Source organism: Alexandromys fortis, unplaced genomic scaffold, assembly GCF_014885135.2.
Source record: "Alexandromys fortis isolate MF-2015 unplaced genomic scaffold, M_Fortis_MF-2015_v1.1 scaffold_167, whole genome shotgun sequence".
Classification (NCBI taxonomy): domain Eukaryota; kingdom Metazoa; phylum Chordata; class Mammalia; order Rodentia; family Cricetidae; genus Alexandromys; species Alexandromys fortis.
The window spans coordinates 3,022,564-3,036,702 of NW_026068050.1; the positions used below are offsets into that span (position 1 = coordinate 3,022,564).

A 14,139-nucleotide genomic window follows, 5' to 3' on the forward strand; every position below is an offset into this window, starting at 1 on the left:
TCAGAACATTATCCTGGAAAATTCTGATAAAGAGAATTTTAAAGTCACCCCTCATAAATAATTGCCACTGGCTCTTCCAGCCTCAGAGTCTCACTTCTCCATTGTGAACCTTCCTGTGTATGCTCCTAAGAAAGGAAAGGCAAGAATTTGCCAACTTCAAACTGCCATGAGCAACTCAGGACCCATCCCTCCCTCCAGGCTTTGAAGTAATTAGGGGAAGTATTTTACCCTTCTGATTGGCTAATAAAGCCTCATCCCTCACGAATGTAACTGGGGCTTTGTAAATCATTCACTCTCAGCTAACGTTTGGCCCACTGATTCTTTCAGTCAGCATTTGCTGTGACAACACCGTATCACAGCGTTTCCCTTCTCAGTGCAACTGTGTAAAGGACTTAATGGGTCATCGTATAGAGGAAGACCAGGGAGCTTACTCAGTTGAGTGGCTTGTTCCAAGGCACACAGATACTTGAATCCAACCTATTTCTGGTAGCTTGTGCGTTGTGTGCCTCCCTTGCTATGTGTGAGTCTTTGTGGGTTGAGACAAAGGGATGGGAGACAGTCTCTGCACCCAAGCAGCAGAGCAACCGGAGGAGCAAGGCAGAGCTAGGATATAAGGATGGGCGTGGCCTGTGGCAGGCTGCAGACTTTCTGGACACAGAAGTCTTCATTAAGGCAATACTGACAAGGGTGGTTAGGGCATTGCTGGTTGGAACTAGGAGCCAAACCCTCGGTTTTCGCCTGCTAAGCATGTCCTTGGTCGCCGAACGCCATCTCCAGAGCTTGGACATAGACAGTTCAGGATGAGGACCGCAGGTGCAGGAGATGGAAAAGCCACCATGAGCAAAGTGAAGTAGGAGTGGGCACCACAGTGCCAGGGGTCCCCTTCAGCAGGTGTGGACTGTAGTTAGAGCAAGCAGAGGATAAATAAAGGCGTGTAGAGACAGTGTGGACATGTTTGCGAGTGTAACATCAAATCACGCTCGGCAGCATTGTCTTCCACGCTCCTACTAGGGTGGTCCACTAAGAAGTGCTTGAAGCATTCCTTCCTAACCCAAAGTACCAAAGTCCATATTACTTCAAACAGGAGCATGGTCCAGCCTATCACAGCAATGCCCTACTCCTGGTACAAACTTCAGTCTTAGTGAGAGTTTCCATCCATGGCCATGGCAACTCTTAGAAGGAAAACATTTTAGGGGGTCGCTCACTTACAGTTCAGAGGTTCAGTCCGTTATCATCATGGTGGGGATCACGGCAGCGTGCAGGCAGACATGGTGCTGGCTACATCTTGACCAGAAGGCAACAGGAAGTGGGCTCTGACACTGAGGGAAGCTTAAGCAAAAGAGACCTCAAAGCCTCCCCCACTTTGACACATTTCCTTCAACAAGGCCACACCTCCTAATTGTGCCACTTCCCATGAGCTTATGGAGGTCAATTGCAATCAAAACACTACAGATGGCTATACTGTATTTGTATATTTATTTACTGTTGATGATTTGAGAAGTATTTTCATATAGACGTGTTTGTGTGCCCATGTGTGGTCAGGTGTACATGCATGTGTATGTACATGTATGTGGAGGCCAAAGGTCAATATTGGGTATTTTCCTCAGTCACTCTCCACCTTATTCTTGAGACAGAGCCTCTTATTAAACATGGAGCTCTCTGATTTGGGTAGAGTGGCTAGAGAGCAAGGCTGAGATACCTCATCACCTCCTCATCACCAGTGTTCCAGGGCACAGTGCCACCCCTGGCTCTCCATGTGGGTGCTAAGGATTGAACTCTGGTCCTCATCAGTGTCACAGGGCACAGTGACACCCCTGGCTCTCCATGTGGGTGCTAGGGATTGAACTCTGGTCCTCGTGCTTGTGAAGGAAGCAGCTACTAACTGAGCCACCTCCCCCAACCCTAGTTTAAAAATACTTTAATTTACCAATAAAAGTTTGCATACAGTTTAGATGACATTGAAGTATGTTCTAAATGTCAATATATTGTGTTTGCTGCCCCTCATACATGAGATACACAGAATAAAAAAATTGTGACTTTCAAAAAAATAAATTTTGTAAAAGGAATGCTTTTAAGTATCAGATTTTTAACTTGAGTAAAGATGCCATTAATAAATTGAAATAAACCTCCATCCCCTTCTCCTTGAATGGAAGAGGATGAGCCATTAATTAATTATCTCACTGACCCATGATCACTACTTGTTCTCTAAACCCACAGACAAAGCCTCTCTGAACATCAACATGTTGCCTGTTGCCGTGGCAACAGAGTTAGCGACAGCATCGAACCGTGGAAGACAGTTACCCAGCAGTCTCTTTAATCTTTACTTTTCAGAAGCCAGGATGATCTCTTTGGGCAAAGAATGTCTCTGGGCCCCACTCCAGCTGGTGACAGGCCGGGGACTCTCCCTGCTCTGTAGGAGGGGAATATTTTCCATATGTGACGTCACCATTTTGCATTTCAAATAATCTGAATTTCTCTTCCCCTTTGGAAGCCTCCATAGGAAAGGGTCCCCTTCACTAGGTCAAACAACTTTTGCCGCATTCATTCCATACCAATTGCCAGGTACATCTAATTAAGAACTTCAGGAGAACAACCATAGTTTTCTCCAGCCGTTTAAAGAGAGAGAGAGAGAGAGAGAGAGAGAGAGAGAGAGAGAGAGAGAGAGAGATATGCTGGGAACGTTGAGCGGCTGACTTCTTGGGAAACTGTGATTTGAGCCAAGCACTAACTTTTTTTTGGACATCTCTTTTCTCACCAAGATTCTACTTCTTGTTTTTTGCAGGATTTTCATTAGCACATTCAATGAAACTGTATTTTTAAAGCCCATTTTCTCTTATTATTTCAAATGAAGATGTCAGATCCCCAAATTTCAGATGGTGGTGTAGTGTGCAACACCAGTACCGACCCCTCATCCTCAGAGTAAGGTGTAACCTGGCCCTAGCTGAAACCTCCCTTCCTAAGCCCCCATTCCTGCTGACAGTGTTCCTCTAACGAAGCAGCCTAGATAGAAGTTTGCTTACATTTCGTGGCGAGGATATGATTCATTTTTAATAATTCACACTGGTTCAGGCTAGAGCATGAATTTCAATACTAAACATCGTCATGGCTGGTTTGTGAAAATATTCCTGTGAACTCAGCCATAAACCCCATTGTGCAGTGTTTTGATAAAATGCTGGCAATGGGAGACGTATAGAAGCGCTTACACTTGAGTCAGAGACCCCCCCCCCCCCCCCCCCCCCCCGTGCTTCAGCAAGGCATCCCTGCCCAGACGCTGCAGTTCCTCATTCTGGAACATTATCAGAAAGACAAGATTAGAAATCGGAAGCAAGTGTAAAGCCTTGCTGCCTGAGAATGGGTGACTGTCGGGGTGTTGAGAATGGGTGACTGTCGGGGTGTTGCCTTCTAGTCCTGAGAATCCCTACAGCATCTTACAGACTTATCAGTAGGGAATGGAAAAAAGAGAATGTTCTTCAACTACATTTTCATCAGTTGCTGGTCCTGGCTGGGAGAAGCCCCCTTGAGCAGGGGTCATGGGTGGGAGGGGTGGGAGATAGAACAGGATAAGCGACTGTGGAAGAGAAAGCCAACGAGGTCTGACCCACGAGCGTGTCTGCGCTGCCTCCTCTCAGACCTGAGGGCAGAAACACAGTGGGAATGAAGACCGAGTCTGAGAGCTCCCCCACCCTGAGAACTGGACAGACCCTTCCTCCCTTCTCTCTCTCTCTACCTTCCCTTCCCCAATCAGAAGGGGAAAACACGTGTTTCCCAATTTCCTCCTTCTCAGAGTAATATGCCAAAACAGTTAAGACTCTCACAAGACTTGCTATCATTTAAAAATTTGTTCTACTCTTGACCATCCCGAGTTTCTCCCACAAACTTCAGAGCTTTGGGACTTGGAGTCATGCATACAGGAGTTTTGCCAGCCTGGTCCTTCCACCAGGTAGAAAGTTGGATATAGTTTCTGTCCTCAAAATAGTTCTGCCAATGTAGGGGGGACTACGAGCTACTACCTTCAAGCATGTCTTACCTAGACCAGACCTACACACTAAACACAAAATAGATTATGTCTGTCAAAATATTGATCTGGTGATTTTTTTAGATAGTACGTAGCGTGGCAAGCTGTTCTTTAAATGAAATGTCTGTGTATGTTGGCTCATTAGAAAATTAAGAGAGGGACTGGAGAGATGGCTCAGAAGTTTTGAGCACTTACAGCTCTTGCATAGGACACGGTTCTGGCTCCCAGAACCCATACAGTGGCTCACAGAGATCCCTAACTCGAGTTCCAAGGGGTCCAGCTCCCTCTTCTGAACTCACAGGTACCAGGTACACATGTAGCACACGTACATGAAGGCTGGCACAACACTTAAACACATGAAAGAAATAAGTCTTTAAAGCAAACTTCCCTTCTTTGAAAAAAAAAAAACAGAGAAAAATAAGGGGAAATTTAAATGTATCTTGGATAACAGATAGTGTTGCAAAGAATGCAAGGATGAAGCTTACAAAAGAGTAGGTAGTATGTGACAGCCAGTGCATTTGGGAGTTTGTCGTTCGCGTTTTGTGGTGTGGTTTATGTGACTGTGGGCTGTCACAGTCTTCTGCACACTTCAGAGTGATGCTTCTGTCCTAAGCCCCACCACGGCATTTCGACTACATTTCATTACTTTTTGACAGTGGAAATATCCTTGTGGGTATGAAAAAGAGAGCGAGAAAGAAAAGCAAACAGAATAGGGTGTCTTCTCTCTCCTTCTATGTAAAATTACCTGTCTATGAAACCCACATGAGTTTTTCTTCTGCAATACAAAGAGACCTGGGGAAGAAATGACACCCAGGCTCCAAGTCATTCTGCAGATAGACGCTTCCTGGCACCCAGGATGGTACTTCCAAGTCTCAAGCCACGCCTGTGTATAAACCTGGTGCAGCAGCCGAAGGGAAGCCATTCTGGAGCTTGGTTTAAGATAGAAAATGGCTAGTGCCTTTCCCCCTGAGGAGAGGGACGATGAAGAAGCTCAACTCTGTGTTAATAAGCTTCTCTTGATAGTCTCAGTACCTGAGAACAACTTCGAGTGAGATTTACTTGACTCGTACTTTTGAAGTTACTGCTGTGCCCTGGCACTCTGGCCTGTGGGAAGGCAACACTTCAAGTTGGAAGTACTCAAGGAGCAGAGCTACTCACCTCGTGACCACACAGAAAAAGAGGAGGAGAGGGATTGAGGGACAAGGTCCCACAGTCCCCTTCACAGACAGACTTCCAGTGACCTAAAGCCTTCCCGTTAGGTCCCAAAAGTACCTTCCTAGGGACTAAGGCTTTAACACATGGGGCTTTGGAGGATGTTCAAGTTCTAAACCATAGTCCTCCATAAGCAATTCTCAGAGCCTTTTGGCTCTTGGGAAATTCCATTCTACAAGGACCCAAGAGTGTGTGGTGTGGTCGCAATGCACGGACTTTGGTCCACATGTTGAGGCCATTTGTTGTTGAGAACTGGACACAGAACAGAATAGATGGCTTTTCTCCTGTACTTTTACTTTATTGTCACAGGACAATCCTTCCCAGGATTACCGTCATGGCCATTTGCCTGGACACCAGTCAACAATATACAACACAATGTTGTTTTCTGGAATAGTCATCCAACAGTTAGAAAACAGCATTCATTTTCCAAACAAGCACATTGACGTTTTATAATCTTCTCAGGTGCCTAACTAAAATGTTCCACTAACTTTATTTTTTTAGGGTAACTATTTTTTTTCCGAAACCTGTTAACCCGAATTCTAACCAGAGCTTAGAATGTATTTAGCCTGAACACTTAAATGCCAGGCTTGATTAACACAGTAAGTGCAGCATCCAGCCGATTTCACAGTAACTGGCTGCACACAGAAAACACACATCCCTTAATGACTTCTGGTGGCCATGTTATACATGTTAGCGGCTTTGTCATTTTCATGCTTTTTAAAATAACATTCAGGAAAAAGAAAGTGTGCTTAGTAAATCAAGAAGAAATTACTGCTGATGACTCCAATAACTAGCAACGCCGTTATTAATATCTTCATCCTGAAGCCTGCCGGCCCCCTGTTATTTATGTATCACTATTAAAATGGTTTTACTTCTAGAGGAAATGTAGGTCATTGCATGAGTCTTTGTGTGCGGTTTTTCCTATCAAGGAAATATCACGAACATTTTTGTGTTATGAGCTGTCCTAGGATCTGATTTTCCTGCCTGTGGAGTATTCCACTGTGCCTGCTTTGTGGAATAGTTTGGAGGCCGTGCTCTTTCTCGTCATCGTTTCCTTTGTGTTTATAAAAACCTAAACCCTGTGCCTTTTAAACACATTGGACTCTACTTTTAACACAAGACTGTTGACGATATTAGAACCAGACCTATTCAAACACATGACTATAACCAAAGAATTAGTTGACTAATCGGCCAGCTGAATGAGTCCCATTGCTAAGACTGCTGGTGACTGTAATTGATCCCAGTAGCCCTAAACACCTTATTTTGGAACAAGAGAGAATCAGAGAACATTTGGAGGGGGGGAACCTTTTAGAAACGACACCAATGGGAAGTAACATATAATTCGGTCTCCTAGGAACACAATGTGAAGAGGGCTGAACCTAACAGTCTGGGTGGCAGGTTGTCATTGTCTCTAAAGCACAAGCCACTGAGATCCTGAACAATAGCAGAAACTAGCAGGCATTTCATTTTCAAATCAAAAATCTACATAAAAAGCAAAGTCACAAGTTCAGTTATGTGTGAAAATGGGCCTGTTTAGAGACACGATTGCTGGTTTGCTGAGGTGCCACTGGAGTTGGGATGTGTGGTAAGAACATGGTGTTTTGTTGGAGCCCAGAAAAGACTCCCGTAGAGGTTCTGAAAAAAATTTAAATTTAAATCAGAGAACATTGTCCTCTTGGAGTAAGAATAAAAGGTCAAAAGTGCCTCTTCTGAAAATTGATGAGGAAGCCTTTGGGCAGAAACAAGGCATGCTGGGATTGGTCAGCAAGGAAGGCAGCAGCCACATGACCAAAGGAGAGCAGCAGAAGCCAGGGGAAAGGGAGACAGGAAAGGATGGGAGAAAGGAAAGAGAAAATGCGGGCAGTGGGGTATGAGTGGAATTAGGTCTGGAGGCCGGGTGGGGATGAGATGGGGGATGATGAACAGCCATTCATCCTGAAAGAGGAGGTATCCCTCCCCCACCCGATGTCTCAGGCAGAGGCCATGTTAACACTGATTGAGTTCCAAAATATTTAGACAAAGATGGGAGAAACAGAATCCCAGGGTTTCCCCCTCAGCTTGTTGGAGTTGTGTAGCCATGGTACTGTCCCTCTCGGGAGTGGAATGATGAACACCTGTGGATGCTGAGATCTAATGGCTGGTTTTCTTCCTGGCTTCTTTTCTTGCTGGTGGTGGCTGCTCTCTCTTCTCTCGCAGCTTTCTATGGGAAGGGCGCTGTCTTTTGTTCCCCACAGGATGCTGATCCAGGTGTGCCTGTATTTCTACTGTAAGTTTTTGTGGCGCTGCATGAAGTTCGTGATGCGGAAGCTCACAGGAAGGTGTGAACTGCAAAGGATTTGCTACAGCACCAAGCCTGGAGCGTCTAGAACCATGAAAATTGGTGAGCAGGGCGTGGAAGGAAGGGCAGAACTCACAGTTGGTGGGACTGAGAATGCAGTATAATATTTTAAGTAGGTCATATTCGAACATTTATAACTCGTTATAGCTAATGGCATGTGTGTGTGTTCTTACTTCAACAGAAACATCACTGAGGGATTCGAAAAGTAAGGTAAATAAATTGTTTTTTTAATTTTTCAGTAAATTTTCACTGAGGGTCTTACTTTGATCATGAAACATAAAACCTGTGGAGCAGTGAGATGACTCAGCTGGTAAAGGTGGCTGCCACCAAGCCTGGGTGTGATCCCCAGGTTCCACAGGGAGGAACTGACTCCTCAGGCCGTCCTCTGACTTCCACTCCTGCTGTGCAATGTGTGCACCTTACACAGATGTGCACACGATGGAATAAAGTACTTTAGACAATAAAAACTAAAATTGAACTTGCAAGAACAAAATAGATCACTGACAAAAAGCATATATAAACAGGAAGTAAGTGCATTTTTGCATATATGACAGTTTCTAGGCGTACTTGTAAAGTTTAGTCTATGTCAAATTAACTCATTTTATACCACTTCTTAAATCATAAAACAAGAATATAATAGCTGGGCTATGGTGGCGCATGTCTTTAACCCCAGCAGTCGGGAGGCAGAGGCAGGTATATCTCTGAGTTCAAGGCCAATCTGGTCTACAGAGCAAGTTTCAGGACAGGCTAGAGGACCCAAGTTGGATTCCCAGCACCCATATGGGCTCATAACCATCAGTAACTCCAGTCTGGGGGAGGTGCCCTGATGCCCTCTTCTGAACTCCAAGTGCACTGTACACACATGGAGCACATACATACACACAGGTAAAACACCCATACATAAAGAAAAAATATTTAAAAAATAGTACACAGTTGACCATCTACATAAGAGAAAAATATGCTTTATTTTGCAAGGTTTTTGATAATTTTACCTCATCTTCTTTAACTTTGGCAACCCTCATTCTATGAAGTGAAAAAGAAGCTACCAGTGTACTATAAATAGCTTAAAACAAATGACGACAAGCCGGGCAGTGGTGGCGCATGCCTTTAATCTCAGCACTCGGGAGGCAGAGGCAGGCGGATCTCTGTGAGTTCAAGACCAGCCTGGTCTACAAGAGCTAGTTCCAGGACAGGCTCCAAACCATAGAGAAACCCTGTCTCGAAAAACCAAAACCAAAAAAAAAAAAAAAAAAAAAAAAAAAAAAAAAAAAAAAAAAACAAACAAATGACAACAAAAAGAATAAAGCAAAGCCCATGCCTTCTACGTGCCTGCTTTATGTCAAATACCTCGACTGGGCAAATGGCGCTACGTAGGCTGTGGAAACACAGAAGGCCCGGGGATCCAAACATACTGTGTCAGTCTGTTTTGAGCGCCTCCTCTCATACAGAGGTGTAGAATTGTAGCCTCTGCCCCAGGGGTATGTAAGCCACCGCTGCTAACGGGAGAAACTGATTGAAAGATGTTTCCTAGCTGTTGCAGACCTCAGTGAGTGTTCACCTTGATGCCATTGAAAAGACTATCGATGACATCATGGAGCTGAAAAACATCAACCCTGACATCAACCCACAGTAAGAACTGGACTTGCATGTGAGAAATACAGACCCCAAATCACATGTCGCTCTCTCTCTCTCTCTCTCTCTCTCTCTCTCTCTCTCTCTCTCTCTCTTTCCCTCCCTCCCTCCCTCCCTCTTCAAAATAATTATCTGCAGTGTTTTGACTTTCAGATGAACATTAAGTAAAATGGAGATGCTTCATGTATGTAAATGGTAATGACTTTAGGCTTCTTCTGGTTTGTAAGCTTATGGTCCTGTCTCCATGAGTTGAAAAAGGGCGGGGGGGGGGGAGCGAGAACTAATATCAAAACACAAGATCAAGGAAGCCCGTTCATCTTCAGGACATGACTTGGTTTCGGTGCTTTACATTAATTGCATATATTCAAATCATAAGTGTGCTTATACTGATTCTGCTCCATCTAGAATATTCCTTCAGTTCCCTCATGAATATTCCATTATGCCGGGCTGATAATCTTGGAGACAGTTCCTACCTGCTTGTCAAGAAGACAGGCATGCGTGGGAGGAAGAGATGGTTTTTATATGAATACTTCAGAACTTTATAATTTATTCCTCTCATCTTGGAAGTATTAAAATGCATTTGGCAATGTTCGTGACATTTAAAATTAGCTTTATATTTTCCATTGGGCGCAGCAATTTTTTTTCAGTAGAATTTGGACCTTAAAGGCATTAAGGAGAATGAATTCTAAATGCAGGTATATTTAGACACAGCTTGAGGTTGGTAACAATCAAACTGTCTTGTAGATCTATGTGCATGAGGGCAGCAAATGTCACAGACTGTTAAGAACGAAGATGGAGCCAGAGTTGAACGGGATTTCAGAGTCAGCTAGGTGTTGCTCTTTCTCCATCTATCCAAGAGTCAAAAAACTCCATTTGCTCTTGGTGTCTGCAGCATCTTCTTATAGTCTTGTGTGCTAGTAAGCTATAGCTTTGCCTCATTCAGACGTTAAGGTTGAGTTAATTATGTAATAAACATAGTTTTAAATTTTTCTCATGGGGTGGAGAGATGGCTCAGCAGTTAAGAGCACTAGCGCTCCTGCAGAGAGCCTGGGTTTGGTTCCCAGGATCCAAATGGCAGCTCACAGCTACCTATCACTCCAGTTCTAAGGGGTCTGATGCTCTCTCCTCTGGCTTCTGTGGGCACCTATTGCACACGGTGCACATACTTGCACTCAGACACACAAATAATAAATAATCTTTATTAAAATTTTAAAACTGGCTTTCACTTTTATATTTTAATTAGAATATAATTATATCATTTCCCCTTTCTCTCCTCCCTTCCAGCCTTCCCATGTTCTGCCCCCCCGATTCCTCTCAAATTCATGGCTTCTTTTTCTTTAATTATAATTGCTACAGGTGTACACATAGATTAGATATATTCAACATGCTATGCATTCACAGCAAAATGTGTACCTTATGAATCAGAAGCCATGCCCCACGAGAGGGAACTGAAGGGATAGGGCTTTTTCCCCTAGCCCTGTAAATGAGACTAGAACAGCGGTTCTCAACCTGTGGATCTTGACTACTGGGGGTCAAATGACCCTTTCACAGGGGTCACATATCAGACATTCTGCATATCATAAGTTTCTGAGATTAAGATTCATAACAGTAGCAAAATTACAGTTATGAAGTAGCAACAAAAATAATTTTATGGTTGGGGGGGGGGGTCACCACATCATGAGGAACTGTATTAAAAGACCGCAGCATTAGGAAGGCTGAGAATCCCTGAACTAGAAGAGTAGACATCATAAAATAGTTAGGCCTAGGGGGGATGGTGGAGGTAAATCTGTTTAGAGCACTGAATTTGGTCCACTTGGTAACAAAAAAAAAAAAAAAGCCAAGTTTGTTTCCACATAGGAAAGTGTCCAGATGTGTAGAGTGGTTGGTCTCTGGAAGGAATGTTGCGGAGGAGAGATGTCGCTCATGGCACTCCCTCCACTCTTGGGACACTATTCACAGGCGTGATGTCACCACAGCCACCACAGCTGCCGTTGTGCTTCTTTTATTTTGTCTAGAAAAGTTTCTTGTTCTAAATCCCCCGAGAGCCCACTCCCTCTTTCCTTTCTTTCTCTCTCTTCCTCTCATAAAAAGACTTTTGAAGTAAATCCAATATATCCCCCTAAATGGTCCCTAAGAATCTATTGTTTTCTGTCCTCACATCTTTCAAGCCACCTTCCTGAAGGCCTTCCTTGTTTGTTTTAAGCCAAAGAGTTAAATTTGCACTTAAGAAAAAACTAAAATGAAGGGAGAGGATTTTCACAGTTCAACCAAATTTGCTTCAAGCTAGGCATGGTGCGAGTCTGAGGCAGGAGGATGGTCTAGAATCTGAGGTCAGCCTGGGCTAAGGAGTGAGTTCTAGGCCAGCCTGGTCTGCATCATGAGACCCTGCCTGGAGAAACAAAGGAAGAGAAAAAGGAAGGGTGACTTTCCTGAATATGTACATGAACCATTTACATAAAAACTGCTACAGGCATCGAGGGAGCAAATGCCAGCGGCACATGGGTTCGTTTTTCCCACACTCGGTTCTTCTGTACTTTAGGCTGGGAATCTCTCTCCAGGCTTGCCTTCTGCAAATTGTGGGTTACAGAAACCTCATTGCAGACGTGGAAAAGCTACGCAGAGAGCCCTACGATTCTGACAACCCTCAACACGAAGAGATGCTTTTGAAGGTGAGTCCTTCCCCTAACGTCAGTTAATGGCTACCAAGCTCTCAGGCCAGGCGGTCTCTGTACATTGAGGATACAGAGCTGAGTAAGACATGGGTGCTGTGACGGATTGGCAAGGCTGAGTTCTCTTGCTGGTTGGGGGTAATTTTTTCATCAGAAAATTCATGTGAGAAATTAACTTTAAAGCCAGTTGACTCTTATAATCTGAGAACGCATCAGAGGTTTATTTCTATGGGGGAGTGGCCCCTCGCACTTGGCTCAAGTTTGCATTGTTTCAGATGAGTTGAAGGCTGCGGGAGAATCGAGAGAGCATTTGTCAGAGTGTCATGGGGTTTTTACTTACGACTCTAATACACATCAAAGACAATGAGGTTGATTTCTGCTTCAGCAATAGCCCTCTGGGGAAATTACCCAAGATCCTCCTGATGATTATTTATTCATGTAACTTGGCAAATGTTCAAAGAGGAGGTAAAGGTTTTTACTTGGCACACTGAGCCTGCCAGGAAGGTAATGTAAAGTACTCCTTGCTTGAGTCTTAGCAGCTCTGATGCTGCATCATCAGAAAACAGCAATAAAACATCAGCTTATAAGGTCAATCAAGTCCAAAGAATAAAATTCAGACCACCATTTGGAAGTGCTAACTCAATTAAAACATTTTAGACATTCACTTCTGAAAATAGATACTCTGCTGGCATCGAGTGCTTCTCTGTCTCTTTCTAAATTTTAAATAGGCAGCAACAAAACTAGGGGAGGAGCTAGAGAGATGGCCCGGTCAAAAGAGTATGCTGCTTAAAGTTGCTGGCTTTCAACCGCCAATCACGTCTGCTCCAGGGGTTCTGATGCCCTCTGCTGGCCTCTTCAGGCACCTGCACTTATGTAGGGGTAGTCATACACTGATACACACATATATGCCATTAAAAATAAATCTTAAAAAAAGAAAGAAGCCTTTGTTTATCTGCCCCGCCTTTGTTTAGCTGAAAATGTCAACAGATGTAAATTTTTAATGCTTCTTGTGTTTTGTGTGAAAGTGCATGTTTTGTGTACGCAAGTACGTAGGCTGGTGATTCATTTGTCTCTACTAATTAGTGCTGGAACTGAGGTGATCATTAAAACCTGAAGCAATCTCATTCTTGGCAATAGCACGCCTTCTTCTCTTTCTCTCCTGTTAATTTTAGCTAGCCTATTAGTTGAGTTCTGCCTTCTCCTATTGCAGGACCGTTTTCTGATGGGGGTTATCAAACTCACCAAAATGATTTAATAGCTAGGATCAAGGTGAATGAAAATGAAACGAATCAGCATAGTTGACAGCCTGGCTATCCGTGTCTGAAATGCTTCACAGGCCGAGATAAACTCAAAATTAGCTAATGGCATTTGAATGTCTGCTCTGTGACTGGTCTGATAATGATATGAGCTGGCTTATAATAGGTGTTCGGCATAAAAGGGAGGTGAATTAATGACTTACTGTAGCACCTTAGTGTATTAGTCAGGGTCCTTTAAAGTAACAGGAATGACAGAATGAATCTGTACTTTAAAATGGGGTTATTACAGTGACTTACCAGCTATGGGTCAAGTAATCCAACAACGGCCGTCTCCTGATGGATCCCGCAGTGGGTTAACCCACCGGACCGGATGTCTCATGGGTCCCAATCTGGTGCTGGAGTCCCAGGGAATTCCTAGAGAACTGCCACTGTTCAGTCTGTGCAGAAATCCTGAAGCAGCTGTTAGGATTAGTGGTTCTAGCACCAGCAAAGGCCCAGGGACCGGACAGATGAACTTGCCAGCCAGAGAGGACAAGCAGGCAAAAAGCAAAAGCGTCCTTCTTCCATGACTTTTTATGTGGGTGGCCACCAGAAGGTGTGGCCCAGGTTTATGGTGGGTCTTTCCGCCTCGAGTGACCCACCTGGGAAAAGTCCCTCACAGGTGTGCCCAGCTGCTTGGGTTTTTGTTAATCCCAGATGTGGTCAAGTTGTCAGTCAAGACTAGCTGTCACCCTTAGCTATTGTATAGTAATACTTTCTCGTCAGGACCGCCAGCCCACAAATAATGGCGGAGAGACTTATTATTAATTATGAAGGCTTGCCCTCTAACTTAGGCTTGTTTCCAAAGAGCTCTTATAACTTAAATGAACCCGTATTTTTATACCTACATTCTGCCACATGGCTTGTTCCCTCATCTCTCCCCTGCACGTTCTGCTTCCCTGTGTCTCACTGTCCAGTTCCTACCTCTCTTCTCCCCAGAGTTCTCTCTCCTCCTGGAAAGCCCACCCATTCTCTCCT

The 14,139-nt window shown here is 44.1% G+C and overlaps 1 protein-coding gene across 2 annotated transcripts in view; it reads left to right on the forward strand.

Annotated features, from left to right (window-relative positions):
* The window catches only part of Elmod1 (ELMO domain containing 1), a 53,136-nt gene that overhangs the window by 21,563 nt on the left and 17,434 nt on the right, over nucleotides 1–14,139 (forward strand). Inside the window, exons 3-6 of one of the 2 annotated variants that reach the window (XM_050119507.1) lie at nucleotides 7,462–7,607; nucleotides 7,747–7,775; nucleotides 9,097–9,194; nucleotides 11,737–11,866. In XM_050119507.1, coding sequence (XP_049975464.1) covers nucleotides 7,462–7,607; nucleotides 7,747–7,775; nucleotides 9,097–9,194; nucleotides 11,737–11,866 — 403 coding nt within the window. Of the gene's footprint in view, nucleotides 1–7,423; nucleotides 7,608–7,746; nucleotides 7,776–9,096; nucleotides 9,195–11,736; nucleotides 11,867–14,139 lie in introns of both variants that reach the window. The other variant, XM_050119506.1, reaches the window with a different exon arrangement.